This window comes from Ochotona curzoniae, unplaced genomic scaffold (genome assembly GCF_017591425.1).
Source record: "Ochotona curzoniae isolate NIBS_2020 unplaced genomic scaffold, NIBS_Ocur_1.0 contig_291, whole genome shotgun sequence".
NCBI lineage: Eukaryota > Metazoa > Chordata > Mammalia > Lagomorpha > Ochotonidae > Ochotona > Ochotona curzoniae.
This window is the reverse complement of record NW_024465649.1, coordinates 7,584,522-7,603,433: the sequence shown is the minus strand read 5'-3', so window position 1 is coordinate 7,603,433 and position 18,912 is coordinate 7,584,522. Positions and strand designations below refer to the sequence as shown.

Here is an 18,912-nt window from a genome sequence, read left to right as displayed (position 1 = left end):
GAAGGGAACTGATACATGAGAGCTCTTTCTCTTTGTGTTTCTTCTCCCTCCACCCCACCTCTCAAATAATTTTTTAATTTGCAGGTTAAGAAAGCAAAGAATATATAACTACATAATTTTATTATCTCTTTCATATGAAATTAAATGTAAATGTATCATATTTTGGAAGTGTACACTTTAATATTTCATTATTAGTTATCTCTGGTAGGAAGAAAATCAAGGCAAAGACTTATCATTCTACATTGTTTGCAACCTTTATAATAGGAACAAAAAAAGCATAGTGCATAAACAACTCCACTATCTCTTATTTTTGTTTTTAAAAGTTCAATTCTTATCACATAAGCTAGTGCCTGGCAGGGTGGCCTCTTGAGGATTTGTCCTTGATCCCTTTCCAGAAGTTGTACCATCCTGTCTTTTCCTGGAAACAGCTCCAAACAGCAAGCCTCACATAATTCCTCTGCTTTACCTCCTAGCAACAGGCACTGAAGCCTGCTTGGGACACAAGGCAAGCTCCCTTTGCCTCTGGTTCTCCCTCTGGGAACTCTTCTTGTGGCCAAGGGAAAGAACAGGATGACTGGTGACATTTCTGGGCTTTGAGCCAGCCTTCCTTTTTCATTTTGCCTAAGGTTTGTTCAGTTTCCCAGATCCTGTGTCCAAAGAGTGGAGAAATTAAATTTTTCCTCCATTTACTTAGTCTGAAACTCTCATCCTCTTTTCACCTGAGCATTTACTCCAAAATATATGTGACAACCCCACACTCCCCACTGGGTGACTTCCACGGGGATTTTAAGTCTCATTAAATTATGGCATCTGGTCTGGAATCTTCCTTGGCTGTATTCCTGTGGCAGTCTGAGTGACAGCTTCAGGGAATTTAATCTGCCATTTTGGCCAGATGCCAATCTGGCAAGTTCCATTCCCCATCCTGGAGGTTCTGTAAGTGCCAATGCCCTCCTTCTCCCGGGAATGAGATCATTGATTTGCTACTAAAAGTAGACACTTTGCTTCTTCAGCCTGTGTGCTGTTGTAGAAGACTAAGAGAAGGGGACACAGTTACTGGTTCTAAAGTATCATCCCACCCTTCCCTGATACCTCAGGTACATGATCCCTCACTGTATATTCAGGTCTAGATCTTTACTTGTGCTTCTCATTTCCCAAACCTTGATGTCCCTCAGGTGCCAGGACTTGTGCAGCATCACCCTGGGGTCTTTCCCTCTCTACTTGGATTCATATAGATTTGCATTCTATATGCATTCTATGTCTGGTATTACTTGGATTCATATAGATTTGCATTCTACTTTTCTATGAAAGATTCTATTTGGGAAAAAGAAAAAGCTTTGATCCTTGGAAAAATAATCTTGTGATGTCATAGCCATCTTCAGTTTCATCACATATTTGAGGTACTTCTGATCTTTGGTGAATGGTAGGCAATGAACCCAAGGTTGTGTTAGGTTATATAAACACCAGAAATCTTAACCCTTTTGCCTTGATGTGCAATATTTATCTGTAACCTTGCTATAGAAACATGTCTGTTATTACACTGTAAGTTATATATAGCAGTTTCTCCTTGCTCAGTTTAGGTCTCTATCCACTCTTCCCCCATTCATGTATGTATGTATGTGTTTCGCTTTAAGAATCTCAAGCACAAAGACCCTAGTCTTTTGAATATTATCTCTGTAATGTTGGGTTTCACTATTAAACCTGACTGAAGAGACACATTGTTGTCTGCTTTCTGTATTCTGTCTGGTAAATGGTTGGTTGTCAGGACGACAGCACAGAAGGTGGAGGGTCATTGATAATCACATGAATTCTTTAAACAAACACGATCAGAGCAAATTCCAGAGAACGCTTGAAAGGAGGATTAAAGAAAAGGAAAGGTTTCAGACACGTCCTTCCTTTTATAAACCTGGTGCCTCTTTGAAGAATCAGTGACAGTTGGAGTTTCTCATAATTTTACTGAAACACCTGAACAAAGGATAGTGTATGTGTCATTCCAGCACATTAAATGTTGAGTCGTTGGTCTCCTCTTCTGAGTTCCAGCCTCATGCTCTCAGAAGCATTCCTGCAGCAGAGATAGGCACTGTAATGCCCTGGGGTTGCTCAGTTGTAGACGCGGAGAGGGCATTACAGGAGTGAATGAACTCGGATCCACAGTGGTCTTGGTAGATGCATTTCTTGGTGTAAATCAACACAGAAACTGAATTTAGAGAGTTGTGGTGACTTTCTAAGTAAGGTAGGGGGGAGTGGTTGCATGAACTCAGTGCTCGGTCACCTGGAATCCCATGGTCTCATTCTTCATCATAGCTCATTGTCCCACTACCAAATGGATAAGGAGGAGTAAATACTGAAAAAGACAGACTATGTGTAAAGTAAAATACATCCTTTTCAAAAGTAGCACAAGGTAGTTTTTTTTTTAAGCAAAATGGAAGAAAACAGAAATGGTATGTAATACAGCATTCGTTGAGAATAAGAAATTAGTCCTACCCTGCAGGATGACTTTATATCTAACATTTTTGCACATGAAAGCATGAGATGTGCTTCATTTCTATGAAACTCAAACATCTGGTTGAGAAGTGAAAATTAGGTCAATTACCTGAATCATGTTTGGTCTACATAATCGAAAAGCCCCAGATGTCTTCCAATCACCAGATGTTTGGCATTGTGTGGTTAACACCAGACCCTCTGGCTGCCTTTCTCCTACAAGTTATTGCTTAATATGTGAGAGATTCACCCTCTGTTAGGAGCCTACTGTGATCTATTGAACCAGTAGTGTGCAAACAGTAGCCTGGCCTGGAGACCAACACTGGCCCTTACGGTGTTCATTGGACAGGGAGTAGGGAGGGGAATAGAATGAGAAAAATGTTATCGTCAGAGGAAGAGGACAAGTACTGAATTAATCTGCGGTCATTTCCTTTTTATATTTTTAGTGATAAGACATGCTGTTAATTGATCCTGATTCCAGAGTCTGTCTTAGGAAATCAGTTGGACTAAATTAAAGGAAAAAAAAAGGAAGAAATAAAAAAGAAAAATCTATGTCTTCTTTCTATTTTTTAAAATGTCATTGTGTTACTGCACTGTGGAAAAAAACTGTAAAAATCACTGCTTCAAAGCTTGCAGTATTTTTACAATGACAGCTAAAGGATTTTCATGTTACTTCTCAAACTTGTGTGCAGTGGGAGAACCCTCTGTGGCATAACTGTTTGTCTGGCCCTTCAAAGCAGCAGTTATTATAGCAGCCAAGTGTTTTGCTGACAAAATAATAATTTCTCCTTTTGAAATGAGCATTTGGTCCTTAACTCCAAAGAGAACACCTTCTGAACTTTTAAAACATTTCACTCTGAAGAGTAGCCATAGAGACATGACTACAGGGAGCCACTTTTTCTGCTACAAAAATGAATTTCATCGCTGTGAATATTTTAATAGACTTCACAGTTCCTGCAGTTTGCTCTCATGACCCCCCAAAAAGCATATGTCTCCACATAGAGTGTAACTTCAAGCTTTGTAAACTCAGAGCCAATGAATTGGGTAGCACCTAAGTGCAAGGCGATGTCCAGTATACCAGGAACATGGAATCACAACTGATCATCTGCCTTGTGGTACATAATATATTAACATGCTTTATTTGTTTTCTTATACTTGCTTGTCATAAGCACTGTGGGAGAAAATAGCATGGTTCTACCCTTTTTACAGGTGATGAAATGATGAAGGGAAATTAAAAATCTTTTAGCCGAGGTCACAAGTCCTGGTATTCATTGATCCACGTCCTCCTTGCATAACCTCACTTGTCCACCCATTTTCTGCATTGCTATCTGCTAATCCACCTGTATTATGCATTGCTATCTGCTAAACCTCCTACATGTATATCATCTATGAAGAGAACTCTGCCCTCAAGGTGGTTATAGTTTAAATTGGGGAAGATAGAAGCAGCGGGAGAAAAAAATCTGTGGAAAAGAATGATGTAATTTTCAAATCCATACGGTGGAATTGTAGAGGAGAAAGTGATTAATTTTGATCTATCCAGGGAAGGCTTTTTGGAGGTGGCCTCAGGCTATGTGAGAACAAAATAGGGCATGGGCAATTATCTAGAGAATTAGGTCACTGTGGGTGCCAAAGTAGATGATATCAAGCTATAAAGCCTGCACTTTATGTTCTGAAGAGTTCAGAATTGGCCACCCACACCTCTGGAATCTGTTAGGAGTTTTGCCAACTCTCTTCTTTTCCATGTGACTTACAGCCCTAGCTTACATGAGCTTCCTGTTTCAGTTGGGGGATGACAGAATGGCACTGCCTCAGCAAGGAGCGTTGAAGAAAAGGAGAAAGCCAGCTTCAGTAAGGAGTCCCAGGTCCAATTTAGGCCCTGCTTCCATAGCTAATTGACCCCAGGGAAACTACTTCTCTCTGGAGGTTTTCTCTGCAAAACATACATACTACCATTGATTGTCTCCAGGAACCATTAAACATCCAGTCAGGTGAGCACTGGGCATGGTAATTTAGATGCCACTTGGGACACCTGCATTCCATCTTTGAGTATCTGGGTTTGTGGGCTGACTCTACTCCCGATCTGATTGTCTTGCTAATGCGCACACTTAGAAGCAGCAGATGATAGCTTAAATAGTTGGATCTTTGCTACCCATGTGGGACAGCTAGAGTTCCAGACTCCTGGTTCCATCCTGGCTCAGCTCAAGCTATTGTAGGCATTAGGGGAGTGAACCAAAGGATGAGTGCTTTCCTCTCTTTTTTCTCTGTTGGTGTCTCTCTCTCACTCTCTTGCATGCACTCTCACTTTTGCTCTCTTTTGCTTTGCCTTTCAAATAAGTTTTAAAAATCAAGAAGATAAATAGTGTAAACATGTTCATTTTCTCTGATTCTAGGATAGAGAAGAAATGCATGAGAGGAGAGGAAGAATCCAGGAGACAGGGTTTATTTGAATTTTGTAGCTATGATGGTTTTGTTCTCAGACATGGCATATGAAGAAAGCTTCCTTGAAAAAAAAGCTGGCTTCCTTTTCTATCCGCATCCATACCTACCTCTGTGATCTCCATGATATGGAAAGGATAGACTTTGCAGTCAAGGATCCTGCTCAGGGCCTCAATATCTAGGTACCTTCAGTAAATCATGTGACTTTTTTCTACTGCTGCTTTTACAGTATAAAATAATGGGCATGGAGACCACCAAATCCAATTCCTGGAGTCTAAATCTGTTATCAAAGAATCTTAGCCTAATACTTCAGTTTAGTTGCAACTCTTGAAAGTGATGAAAACTAAAATGTGCCAATAATAATGCCAGAAGGTCCATAGATTTCAACAAATGGGCTGTTACTAGTGTGATTTTTATCTTGATGAAATAAGAGCTGTACTGATATTTATTCTTCTTGTTGACCTACAGTAGTTAGTCACTAGTTGATTATTGTATTAGTACTTGATCAAGACTTACGCAGAAAATGCGAATTGGAGAACTGCATTCCACCAGAAGTTGATACCCACAACATCCTGCCCCCTTTGCCTCTAATGTGTCTTGTTAGAGGCTTGGCCTCCAGGAAAACATTTTCCAGACTTATGTATTGGCTTTGATGCATACCTTTGTCTTTAATCCAGACAGATGTGAGTATGTTACTAGTTGATTATAATAGAAAATATATGTTTCTTGTCTCAGTGAAAGAATTAAACTAATTTAAGTTCTTCATTCTCCCAACTGAGGGTCAACATCCTGAGTGTTTGTATGTGCATATTCACACATGCATGCATGTGTGTTTAATCTCTCCAAGTCAGTTGATCTGGCTCCTATGGTCTCTTTTGTCCTTAAAAATATAAGTACAGTTCAGTGAAAATTACTGAGAACTTCGCACAGGGTGGGAAACATTCGGCTCACAGGCTGTGTAAAAAGTATAAAATATTTGGTTTGGCCCTTGCCAAGGAACTATAAGCTGAACTTGAAAATAAAAAATCTATAATGGCTGATTTTTAAGCTGATAATGTTGCATGGTCTGAAAGCGATGTTATAAATATCCAAATAGCCATTGGCCTAAAATTACTCCCCACTACCTCTTCTAGGCACAGCTGCATGTAGATGAGGAAAAATGAATGCAGAAATAAATAAAATAGTCTTTGAACTGTTTTCATTCTAGTTAGAGATAAACAAAAACATAGAGGGAAAATTAAAATACAATGTAAGAATCAATCAAATTTGGATCAAAGTATATGCTGCTTCTTTATTAAATACCTACTGTATATTAGAAAATAAGATTAGGGTTATAAAAATATGTTATACATAACCCTAACCCCAATGGAACTTACAAGTTAGAATATCTATAAGATGTAACTAAGAGGAAGTTTTTGTTTGGGAGTAGTGTCTTCTAAAAAGTTAGTTTCACATGGACATGAATCTTATCTTTCGTTTTCTGTAATACCTTTGTAGCATTGGGGTACTGGCTGGAGTAGAATAAATACCCAGTCTGCATTTCTTCAAAGGTTAGTGAGTAGTGATTGTATCATAAAGTTTCATGTTCAATCAACAAGTTAATATAGACTTCAATTTTAAGTTTAAATGGGATGGGAGAAAAATGAAAAGGACCAAGAAGATGCCTTTCATCAAATGGCAAAACATATCAGGCTTGAAATTCTAATTAATTTCTGCAAGAGCATTGTTCTTGATGAGTATGACTTCAACTCAGGGGCTGGAACTACTATAAGTTTTTATTGTATCAGTTGTGGTTCCAGAACTGGAGAAATCCCTGGACCACCCGACCCCAAACTTGGATCTACCACCACACAGTGTTCTCTGTTTCTCTCTAGGAGATTTCTGGAAGCATATGTATGTACACTGTCTTGTCTTTTAATAAAATAAAAGTGGGTCACAGGGTAACCTAGTGGCTAGCGCCCTTGCCTTGCTTGCGCAAGGATACCAGATGGGAGGATGCTGGTTTGTGTCCTGGCTGCTCCACTTCCCATCCAGTTCCCTGTTTGTGGTCTGGGAAGAAAGTAGGGAATGGCCAAAGCTTTGGGACCCTGCACCTGAGTAGGAGATTCGGAAATAGCTCCTGCCTGCTGGCTTCAGATTGGCTCAGCACTGGCCATACCGGCCACTTGGGGAGTGAACCAGTGGGTAGAAGATCTTTCTCTCTGTGTCTCTTCTCTGTATATCTAGCTTTCCAATAAAAATAAACAGATGTTTAAAAACAAACAAAAACAAAAGTGTGATTATGTTTTCCATATTATTCAGGTAAAAGGACCACGAAAATAGTGCTTGAGAATTGTGTAACTTGCTTTGATTTCCCAAACAAGAAATAGGGAATCTAGTTTGAATGTAGATTCCATCTGAAAGAACTGCAGGATCCCCTTGTTGTCAGTCCTGGACACCACTAACCTGACCCAGTCCATCTTGTCAGCCTGTTGACCTGGGTTAAACTGATCGGAGACCAATGCTCCAGTGCCACCCCCCCACACAAAACTCTCCCTGATATTTCCATAAGCCTGGAGGCAACCCTCTCCCCTTGATTTCATGGTACATTTTTATAGAAATACGAGGAGCACTGTACTTCCAGTTAATTTGACTCTCTACCCCTCCCCCTCTTCCTGCAGAGGATAACAGTTCTGTTGACCATTATAATGCATTTTATGTCTACCAAAAATCCACATAGTCATTAATTTCTGCTGCTGACATCAGGAAAGAGGATTATGTGTGTATGTGAAACTGTTCCCAAAGTGCTCATTAGTCATAGATAATTGAAAAACTGGTAAGGGAAGATTTGGTGTAATAGGAGCTCCTGCCTACAAAGAAGGCATGAAACCATCAGAAAATGGTGCATTTGGACCAGTTTTGGACCATTCAGACTAAATCTGCCCATTAAATGGTAATTCAAAGAACTTGGAACTGCAGACTGGTCAGAGTTTGGTAAAGGCCTACAGAATTCTCTTTAACTTGGTACTCTTAATTATCTGAGCTACATTTTATATCACAAAAGAAATAATGAGGTCCTAATACAGATGGAACACAGGTAATAGAGCAGAAAGCACTCCAGTGCATCCTCAATCGTTCCGTAAGAAGATCTTGTGTATCTCTATAGCATATTTTTCTTTTTTAAAAAAAGGCAAAATGAAAGGCAGAATTACAAATTGAGAGGGAGGTAGGGAAGGAGGGAGAGAGAAAGCTTCCATGTATTGGTTTACCCCATAGATAGTTTCCAGGAGCCTGGAACTCCATTTGGGTCTCCCATCTGGGTGGCAAGGGCCCAACCCCTTGGACAGTGTTTTACTGCTTTTCCAGACACATGAGCAGAGAGCTGGATCAGAGACAGAAAAATGAGGAGTGTAATTGGTACCCATATTGGATATCAGATTTTTAGGTGGCACCTTATCTGGCTATACAACAACATTGGCTCTCTCTAAAATTTTCCTAGAAGTATATATGCTTGCAGTTTTTAAATGTTTATTTAATTTCATTTGAAAGGCAGATTTACAGAGAGAACAAGAGACAGAAAAGTCTTCCATCTGCTTGTTACCACCCGAGTAGCCACAGTGGCAGAGCTGAGACTGAATCCAATAGCCAGGAGCTTACTCCTGGCCTCTCACATGGGTGCAGTGGTTTAAGGACTTGGGCTGTATTCTCTGTATTCTCAGACCATAATCAGATCTGGAAGGAAAGTAGAGCAGCTGGGACACAAACTGGCTCTCTATGTGATACTGGCATTTGAAGATGGAGGAATAGTTTGTTGAGCCATGGTGGAGGACCCATACTTACATTTTTGTGTCTTTTTTTTCTTAATCGTATTTGTGATCATATTCTGAATAGTATTTCAAATCCTGCCTTTTTTTTTTAAAGATTTATTTTATTTTTATTGGAAAGGCGGATATACAGAGAAGAGAGAGAGAGACATCTTACGTCCGATGATTCACTCCCCAAGTGAGCGCAACGGGCCGATGCTATGCCGGTCTGAAGCCGGAAACCAGGAACTTCTGGTTTCTGGGTGCAGAGTCCCAAGGCTTTGGGCCTTCCTCGACTGCTTTCCCCAGCCACAGGCAGGGAGCTGGATGGGAAGCAGGGCCACCGGGATTACTACCGGTGTCCGTGTGGGATCCCAGATGTGCAAGGCAAGGACCTTAACCACTGTGCCATCACGCCAGGCCCAAATCTTGCCTTTTATTAACTTTTTAGTTTACTTCCATATCTTTGCCTTAATTCATTCTAATTCATTTTAATGACTGTGGAATTATTCTAAATAAATGTGCCCTGGTTTATTGACTCTGACTGGGTTTGAGGAATAAAACACCTTATAAAATGTTGTACAGGAATTTTGTGTTCAAAGAACAAGAAAAAGAATTAGATTGGGGGAAACTTATTCACCAGTTTTTCACTCAGAGAAAACCTGTTTTTACTATTTCTTCAGGAGCATGTTTTTCTTTGCTTTTCAGTAGCTCATCTACCTTCTTTTTTGGTGTATGCAAATAAAGTCATATTCTACATGATAGTTTCCAACCTATTCAAGTTGACTTGATTATTCAAAGGTAAAAACTGTAATATCATTCTAGCCTTACTTTATATGCAGGTTTAGCTTAAGAGTGAAATCTGAAGAATGGCTTTTTTGCATAGTGGATGAAGTGGCTGCCTATAAGCTCATTCTGACGCTGGTTCATGTCCTGGCTGCTCCACTTCTAACCCAGCTCTCAGCTGATGTACCCCAGTAAACAGCAGGAAATGCTCCAGTGCTTGAGCTCCTGTTGTCCACATGAGAGACCTGTATGAAGCTCTTAGTCTCAGTCTAACCTAGCCCTGGCTGTTGTAGCATTTGGGGAATAAAATGACAGATAAAATATTGGTCTCTCTTACTCTAACTCTCCCTTTCATATAAATAAATTTAAACATATAAATGAACGTAAGGGGCACAAATTTGGCATAGAAGTTTTGGGATACCTGGGAAGTAAAATGGCATATTTTTAATTTATTTTTCTCTCTCTCTAACTCTTTGTTTCAAATAAATAAATGTTAGAATTTAAACAAAGCTAAAGGGTAGAAGTTTGGCATAGAAGTTAAGATGTCTTTTGGGAAACCTGTGTCCCATGGCCAAACACCTTGGAGTCCTGGCTCCTTTTGCTCTGACAGGGGACCTGCATCTGATTATGATGAAACTATTTCCTCCAGAACCTTCCAGCACTAAAACCAAAAGTCTGAGTAGTATTTCATGGCATAGATGCTCCATTGTTTCTTATGTCATTCTTCTTTCAGCAAGCATCTGAATTGTTTCCATTGTCTTTGCTATTGTAGATTGTGCTGCTGTGAATATAGAACTACATATCCCTTTCTCATATGCAGACTTCATTTCCTTTGGATATGTTCCCAGAAGTGGGATAGCTGGGTCATACTGCAGAACAATTTTCAGTTCTCTTAGCACTCTGCCTATTGACTTCCACAGTAGTTGTACTATCCTGCACTCCTAGCAGCAGTGAAGGAGAGTACCTTTCTCCCCACATCCATACAACAAGAGTTGTTAGTAGAATGCTGAATGTAGGCCAGTCTCCCTGGAGTGAGGTGAAACCTTAGTGTGGTTTTCATTTGAATTTTCCTGACAGCTATGGAGCATGTGCATTCACAGGTCTATTAGCCATTTGAATTTCCTCTTTTGAAACGTTTGATCATTTCTCTTTTAAATTTCTTCACAAGATTGTTTGTTTTGCTGCTGCTGAGTTTCTGAAGCTCTTTGTAAATCTTAAATGCTAGTCCCCTATCGGTTGTGTAGTGTGCAAAGATTTTCTTCCATTCCGTTGGTTGCTGCTTCACTTTGTTGATTGTTTCCTTTGCTGTACAGAAGCTTCTCAGCTTGTTGTAGTCCTAATAGTCCTATTTTTCCCCCTTGCATTGACTGTCTGTGCTTTTGGTGACATTTCTACGAGTCTTTCTCCAATTCCTGTATCTTGGATAATGTTTACTATGTTTTCTTGTAATAGTTTGATGCTCGAAATAAATCAATCCCAAAAGAACAAATATCATATGCTCTCTGATATAAGGCTACCTTCATGCAAAATAGAATATCAGTAGCCCTTTCAATACTGTTTTTGCTACATCCCAGAGAGTTGATATTTCTTATTTTCATTCATTCAAAACCTTTTTTTAAAAAAGTTTTATTAACTTCCTCACTGACTCATAGTCACACAGTAGCATTGTTTACTTCAAGAAGTTTTTTGGTTTTCTTTTTCATTTCTTCAGCAATACATTGGTCATTCAATAGCATGTTATTTAACTTCACAGTGTTGTAAATTTTCTGTTTTTTGTTATTCTTGATGATTTTGATATTTGATTTTCATTTAAGGGGATGTTGAGTAACTGTGTAATAGAGTCTATCACATCCAAAAGTGAAGATAAAATGTAGTTTGCGCCCCCTCCCCATTGAAACTGTTAAATATGTCTTGCCAACAGGGTGCTGGACAATGCAGTTATAAAAGTTACCAAGACAATTTCAAGCTCTCCATAGTGCAACTCTGTTCCAACTTTAATTACAGATAGAAACTCATCTCTTAACTTATGTTATGGAGATGCCTTATTTCCATTTGGAAGGGATGCGTTAAGCCCTTTTGCACTTTGTTGTGCTCTTAGCCTCCACCTGCACCTCTCCTGAAGAAGTCCTGGACACCTTTGCCCAGGCTGCAACCACACTACCATTTCAGATGGTGTCTCAACACAAGAAAGAGGATGCTGAGAATTCCAATTCCATGGGTCCAGCCCTGTCTTTCTATCTCCTCACTGCAGTACAGAAATATGTAATGGTACAACTCTTTTGCAAGTGGGAGAGGGCTCAGTCTGTGTTAAACAATTTGGAACAGATGGGTCATTTCATTCTGTTCTGACATAGCTTGTTTCTGTACCTGTCTCTGTTCCTAATCAGACTGGGGGCAAAAACTGCACTTTCAGTCCCACAGTGCCACGCAAAGCAAGGCAATCAGTAAATTCTTAACCATAGACGTGGCTGACTATAAGAATTCAAGGTCACTTGGATTATCAGGGTCACTGCATTTCATAACTCTGAAGAACATCATTCAGATTGTATCCTACAGTTATGCAAGGATGAGCTTTGTTATGTTTGCAAGCTTTAGACTTTCTTTTCTTGAGAAAAGAAAATAGCTGAGAAAATTTTGGAGAATCTCTTTGTTGGGGCATGATTTCTTCCATCCATTATTCTCTCATAGAAAGCAAATATATGAGCATAAGCTTTCTCAGCATACTTTGGTGTATATGTACCTCAGGGATTATAAATGGATATATGACTATGTGTGTGTGTGTGTGCATGCGTGCGCACACAGAGTATGCTGATGGAACTGCTATGTTGAACAGCCCTTATGGAACAGTTTAAATATTTTAGTGTTGCCTCAAGAGAGATCACAGTATTTATATTCTTTCTGGAGTTTTCTATTAATGAAATCTTTCTTTGATTCAAGTGATACCTTAGAGCTGGATGCTTTACAAAGCACCTCGGAGTATGAACCATTGGTACTAAGCACATTGGTACTAAGCACTGTGTCACCAAATGAGCACAGAGATTGGCTTGTTTCTGTCTTTGTAATATTGAGTAAATTCATGGGAGATAGAAACGACTCAAGAGGTTCTCACAAAATCAACAACCCAATTCTGTTTTGCTGCTGTTTTTAAAGTAAAATCCTTATTTTGAAGGAGCTACAGAGAGAGAGGGAGAGATGGAGAAATCTTCCATCTATTGGTTTGCTTCTCACATGGTCACGTTTGGGGCTGAGCCATTACGAAGTCAGGAGCCAGCCCACGCCCCTTGCGCTATGTGCTGCTGCCTTTTCCTGGCTCTCACAGCACAAAGCTGGACTAGAAGAGGAGTGGCCAGGACATGAATCAGCTTCCAAATGGAATGCCAGTATTGCAGACAGCAGCTTTCTGCACCATGCCGTAGTTACGGTCTCTGCATACTTGTGTGTGTTTTTTCAAATGGGTGATCATTTGTTTTTTTCTTTTATATATCCAGGAAAACAAGTGCTACCACCCGGAACTCCTCTTGGAAATGGGCTCACACCAGAGGCAGCAAAAGACCTTGGCCTTCCCTCTGGGATTGCAGTGGCAACCTCACTCATTGATGCCCACGCAGGAGGACTAGGTAATCTCTTGTCCCACTTAAAGCTAGCATGAGTGCAAACAGAAAATTCCCAGATCTTTCTTTTCTGGTTTTGAAGGGAAAGTCAAGGACTGCTGGTCCAAATGCAATAATGAGAAGTTTTAATGGTTAGGCTTTAATGTATTATAAAACATTTCATCACAAAAAAATATGTGTTTATCACCTCATTATCTTGTGCATGTATAATAAGAGAAAATTGATTTGAATAAATTTCTAGATGTTGCCTTGACTTACTGAAAATTCAAAAAAAAAAACATTAACTTCCAATTAAGACAATTAAGATATATTATGGTGGTGTACTAACTGTGTTTTTGTGTCTGGGTCTGAAGCTACGAAAGTATAATAGATTTTTTTTCCCTAGTATTTTTGGCTTTTGTCCTATACCTGTCACCTGGTATAGTAATGACAAAACTATAGTAAAATGTAATAACACTTCCCTTTGGTTCATCTCTGTTAGTTGCATTTGTTTATTTGTGGTTGTTTTCATTTTCACAATCTGTTATTTCAGCTATCACCACATATTTTTTTTCTATTCTTCAGTTATAACAAAGCTTTGTTTTAAACCATGATTCATAATTCATGATATGATTCATTGAATTTTCAGAGAGGAATACAATGGGATACAATAAGGTACAAAATATCAGGATATGCCGCCCATTGTAAGGGCAAGTACTGTTTTGTGAAATTCTTTTTTATGTATATGTGTGTGTATACATAGACTAAGACGAAAATTAATTTCTTTTCATGTGTGATGCCCAACAAACTTTGAAAGACATTCTGGTTCATAATTCATTTTATAACTAACATTTAAAAATACTTTGATGATATTTTATTTAAAGATGGATAAAGGGACATCTTCTATCCACTGGCTCACTTTCCAGACTGAGAAAACCAGTCAAGGCCAGAAGCCTAGAATTCATTCTATTTCTCTACATTAGTGGGAGCCATAGTCTGGTGTTAAGCAGGAAGTGCTTAAGTGCTTAACAAGAAGTGTGCCTAAGTTCAGAAGTGGAGGCAGGACTTTGTCAGAGAGCGATTTGATGATTGGAATTACATATATAGGTTCTCCATTCTGTTGCATGATTCTGTGGGTCTGTTTTTGTGCCAATATCAACCTGTTGTAATTATTATAGATTTATATATATTTAAAGTCAAGTAGTGTAAAACTTTCTGCTTTTGTCCATTAGCTCAAGATTGCTTTAGCTGTTGGAGTCTTTTATGGCTCCAAATTTAGTGTTTTTTTTAAATATGTTTGTAATTACTGCCAGTATGGTTTTAATAGGGATTACATTGAATATCTAAATTACTTTGGATAGTATACACATTTAATAAGACTTTACTCATTCTTCCAGTCCATGGATATAAGATGTCTTTCCATTTCTTCGCTTTCACTTCAAATTTTTCATTATTTATACTTTTTTATGGAAGAAATCTTTTACCACTTTTAAAAAAATGTATTCCCAGGTAATTTTTATGTCTATTTGAAATGGATTTTTTTGATTCTTATTTCAGATGATTTATTATTGGTGTATAACAATGCTATTGATTTTTGTACAGTGAATTTATGTCCTACAACTTTGATTATTTCAGCAGTTCTAACAGCTTAGTAGTGGAGATTTGTGTCTTCTCAGTGTAAGATTGTACCATCTGAAAATGGTAACAGTTCTAGTCCCTCTTTTCCAGTTTGAATGCTCCGTTTCTTTCTCTTATCTAGTTGCTATTGCCAGGACCTCCAATACTGCATTGAATGAAACTGGTGAGGTTGGCATTGCTGTGTTGTTCTACATTTTACTGAGTTTTCAACTTTTCCCCATTCAGTGTGATGCTATCAGATGGATTTTTATAAATGGAATTTTTTTTTTACTGTAAAGATGTTCCTTCTGTACCTTGTTTGGCTAGAACTTTTTATCATGAGCACATTTAGAATGCTGTTATAATGACTTTGCAGAATATATTAAGACAACCATTCTGCTTTCATCCTGTTGATGTGGCTTATCACAATTATTGATATTTAACCATGTTTCACTTCTGAGATTAATCCCATTTGTTTATAGTTAATTATATTTTTAATATGCCTTTCGGTTGGATTTGATTTGTTGGTATTTTTTGTGGGTTTTTACAACTATGTTAATTAAGAATATTATTTTGTAGTTTCTTTTTTGGTTGTGTCTTTAGGTGTAAAGACACAAAAAATGACTTTTGAAGGAACAAACCAGTAAAAAAAACAAATATTTTGATGATTTGTGCGTTTGTGCCCCCCATTAGCACATGTGTTATCTTACTAAAATGACTGTTCCTTACTTTAGTGCGTTGTTTATTGGTATAAAAGGATACCCAAGACTGACCCATTTATCAAAAATGGAAATTTATTCCTTAAGGTAACAGAGGCAGGCAATTTCTATATTAGGGGCCTGCATTAGGAGAGGGCCTTCTTGTATCATTATCAGTTCATGACAAAATGAAGAAGGGAAAGACAGCATATGAGTGGGAGAGGGGAAAAGTATGTGTTGAACTCATCCTTTTATTAGAAACCGAGTCTTATGATAAATAACACACTTTCCTGGTCACAACATTAATATTTTATTAGAGCAAACCATTATAACCCAGTCCCTTCTTAAAGGCCCCACTTCTCAACACTGTTGCAGAGAGGATTACATTTCTAGCACATGGCTTTTAGCAATATATTCAAATCATAGTAGCCCTCTACTTCTGACTTCTTATAACAGGAGACTCATATTAGAGGCTTTCTCCCTGGTAAAGACTCATAGGGAATGCTCAGGCCTATTTAGAAATCCTCTAACTTGTGCTTCTTTCATCACTTTAATCCATTTTAGTAAATGGTCACAATGTATAGTAATTCCTGATGCATCTACTTATCTTTCCTACCAAATAATAAACCCCTTGAGGCAGGGAAATTATATTGTTTATCCTGTCTCCCCAATGTTGAGCCATGTGTTTGATCTTACAGGTCCTTGACAAGTTAATTAAATTAGAATAAAGTTACACAAAGGCCACATGATATGCTCCTAACCTATAGAGTGCAGATTGTCCTGTTACCTTTTGCAGCTGATTATTAAACAGTGTCTTGTTCTTCTACATAGGCCATGGAATTGCAGGAATTTGAAGTGCTCATTGATCTGTGAAATATTATTCTGATTGTCTCCAAATCCCCATCTCTGATACAGTACTTGAGAAATAGCAAGCAACCCATACCACCTGTAGATCAGTTGAAAGGTATATAGTGTACTTTTCATCACAGGCAGAAGTGTTGCTCTCCAAGTACATACAGGGTGAATGATGTATGCTTTTGCTTGGAATGTCATGACCAGGGATTTATACACCAGTGTGGAGGTAGTTTTAAATTGAGGCAGAATACCAAGATTGCCCCTTAAGCCTGACATTGTGGAGCATGTGTGAAGCCAATTTGTCTCCTTTGCTTTTCTTTGTCATCACATGACAAACCTATGGGCAAGGGCATTTCATACTGAAAAGAAGGCTGCCCCTTGGCACAAGTACTGTGATTATGAAACAGGAAATATCCACTTACCACTTTGACCAACTTTTTACTTCTTATTCCTCCTCCTCTACGCTTCATCTATGGGCAGTACAGCACTAAGTGTCTATGGAAGAGAGAAGGATTGGAAGGAAATGTCCCATGTCATTTCCCAACCTGCCCCTGTCCTGTTCAAATGTAGAGAACAGGTGCTTGTCTGGATAGATCATCCCCTAGTCCTCCCACCTATTAATTGAAAGTCTTGGGCCTAGCACAATAGCCTGGTGGCTAAAATCCTTGCCTTGAACTGCTTGGGATCCCATATTGACGCTGATTCTAGTCTCAGCAGTCCTGTTTCCCTTTTAGCTCCCTGTTAGTGGCCTAGGAAAGCAGTCAAGGACGGCCCAAAGCCTTGGGATCTTGCACCCATGTGGGAAACCTGGAGGAAGTTCCTGGCTCCTGGTTTCGGATCAGTGCAGCACTGGCCATTTAGGGAGTGAATCTTTTTGTGTCTCCTCTCTCTAGCTCTGCCTTTCCAATAAAAAATAAATAAATCTTTAAAAAAAAAGAGTCTATAGAAAATTCATTTCAACATGTTAGCTATTGAGACTATATGGGTAATGCTAACCCACTGCTGGATAAAGCAGTGATACCATTTGATCTGGCATGACTAAGGCACCCATAGGTGGAACTTGAAATTCAATAAATGTATAAGCTAATTTTTATATGTATTTATTTATTAGAAAAGTCAAGTTAGAGAGAGAGGGGAGGAGACAGACAGAGATCTTCCATCTGCTGTGTCACTCCCCAGACAACCATAATGAGTAAGAACTGAGCCCGGTTGAAGCTCAGAGTTAGAAATTCTGCTATTTTCTATGCTCATGCAGGGGCCCAAGCACTTTGGATATTTTCAGTTTTCCCAAGTGCATTGCTCGACCAGAACTCAAGTAGCCAGAAGTGGAGCAGCCAGAACTTGAATCAGCTGTCAAATAGGAAAGCAGGCAGCAGCTTAACCCACCATGACAGGCTAATTTTTTAAGTTGACAATTTGTATGGACTTGTGAATGATTTATAGTAATTCCAAATAGTGCTTCGCAGTAAAGCTACAATTTCCTACCCATGGTCTAGACACTGAGTTATCATCAGGGAATGTGGTGAAATCCCATTCTGGAGAGATATTCTTATTCTTCTCACCTGGCTGGCATGTGTGTAATTTACTAGTGTTTGTATGAGAAAGCTCTTGAAACATACTGTGATACGGTGATAAGAACTCTCAGTGTGGAGTCTAAAGGTCTGGATGTAAAGAACCAATCAGCCTGAAAATATGGTGCTTCTAGCATTTTCACTCATGTTTCTGCAGTAAGAAATAACAGTGCCCTAGTGGGGGGTTATTGAGAAAACTAAAGATGTAAATATAACACACTGCATAGTGTCTGGTGCATAGTAAGCTCACAAGAATTGGGCATCTCTTTTCGGTTTTCTCACTCTGGAACCAAAATATCGTGAGCATCGTAGACATAGAGGAGGAGCCTCCTAAATAAACTTCCTGGGAGTTACCATCCTGCCTGAAATATCCATTAGGAGAATTCTTCCCTGACCTTACACTCAATTCCACCATTATTTTCTGTAGCACAGCACAAGATTCTCTGCTTTAAAATTGTATGGAGTTGAGGTCAGAAGCAGGCTCTTGAATGGGCCAGGTGAACACTGTGCCGTGAGATTCCTGCATTTCAGGTGAAAAGTCTAGTTTGAGTCAGAACCAGATACCATGCAAGCCTCTCCCCAGGAGTGTTCTCAGTTGTACTCATAAAGTGTGGATCTAGCCCTACCTGGGACCCCAGCTCCTAAACAGCCGGGGCCATCAGCATTCTTGTATAGAGGGGTTACCCTGGAGACTCATTCCCAGTGAAAGCTTGGAATGGGAATCCAAAGATCAAAGGCACAAGTGTAACTCAGCTTATACTTTCTCCATCTCTGGATAAAGGAGGATTGATTTTGTAGAAACACAAATCAAAGATAAAAGAACATTTTGTCCTTTAGGTGCTGGTTAGTGAATTCTACAGCAGACGGCCAGAAGATAGGAGTCGTTTTGTTTGTGCTTTGTGGGAGGATTCTGGCCAGGGCTCCTGCTGCTGGTATTTTTCTAGCTTATAAAAATAGCACTAACTTTGTTCCAGGTCTGTTCTTGGCTCCAACACCCTAACTATCCTGAAAGGCAATAGCAACCTGATTTTTTACTCAGGCCCCTCTCTTCCCAGTGGCTCTAATCTGTCAGAGAAATTCTTGATAATCCATGTAATCT

At 39.1% G+C, this 18,912-nt stretch overlaps 1 protein-coding gene across 2 annotated transcripts in view; it reads left to right on the top strand.

The window, feature by feature from the left end:
- FGGY (FGGY carbohydrate kinase domain containing) overlaps window positions 1-18,912 on the top strand; it is a 395,820-nt gene that overhangs the window by 178,811 nt on the left and 198,097 nt on the right. For both annotated transcript variants that reach the window (XM_040978475.1, XM_040978474.1), the window contains one exon: window positions 12,971-13,099. In XM_040978475.1, the coding sequence (XP_040834409.1) occupies window positions 12,971-13,099 (129 nt within the window). The remainder of the gene's footprint in view (window positions 1-12,970; window positions 13,100-18,912) is intronic.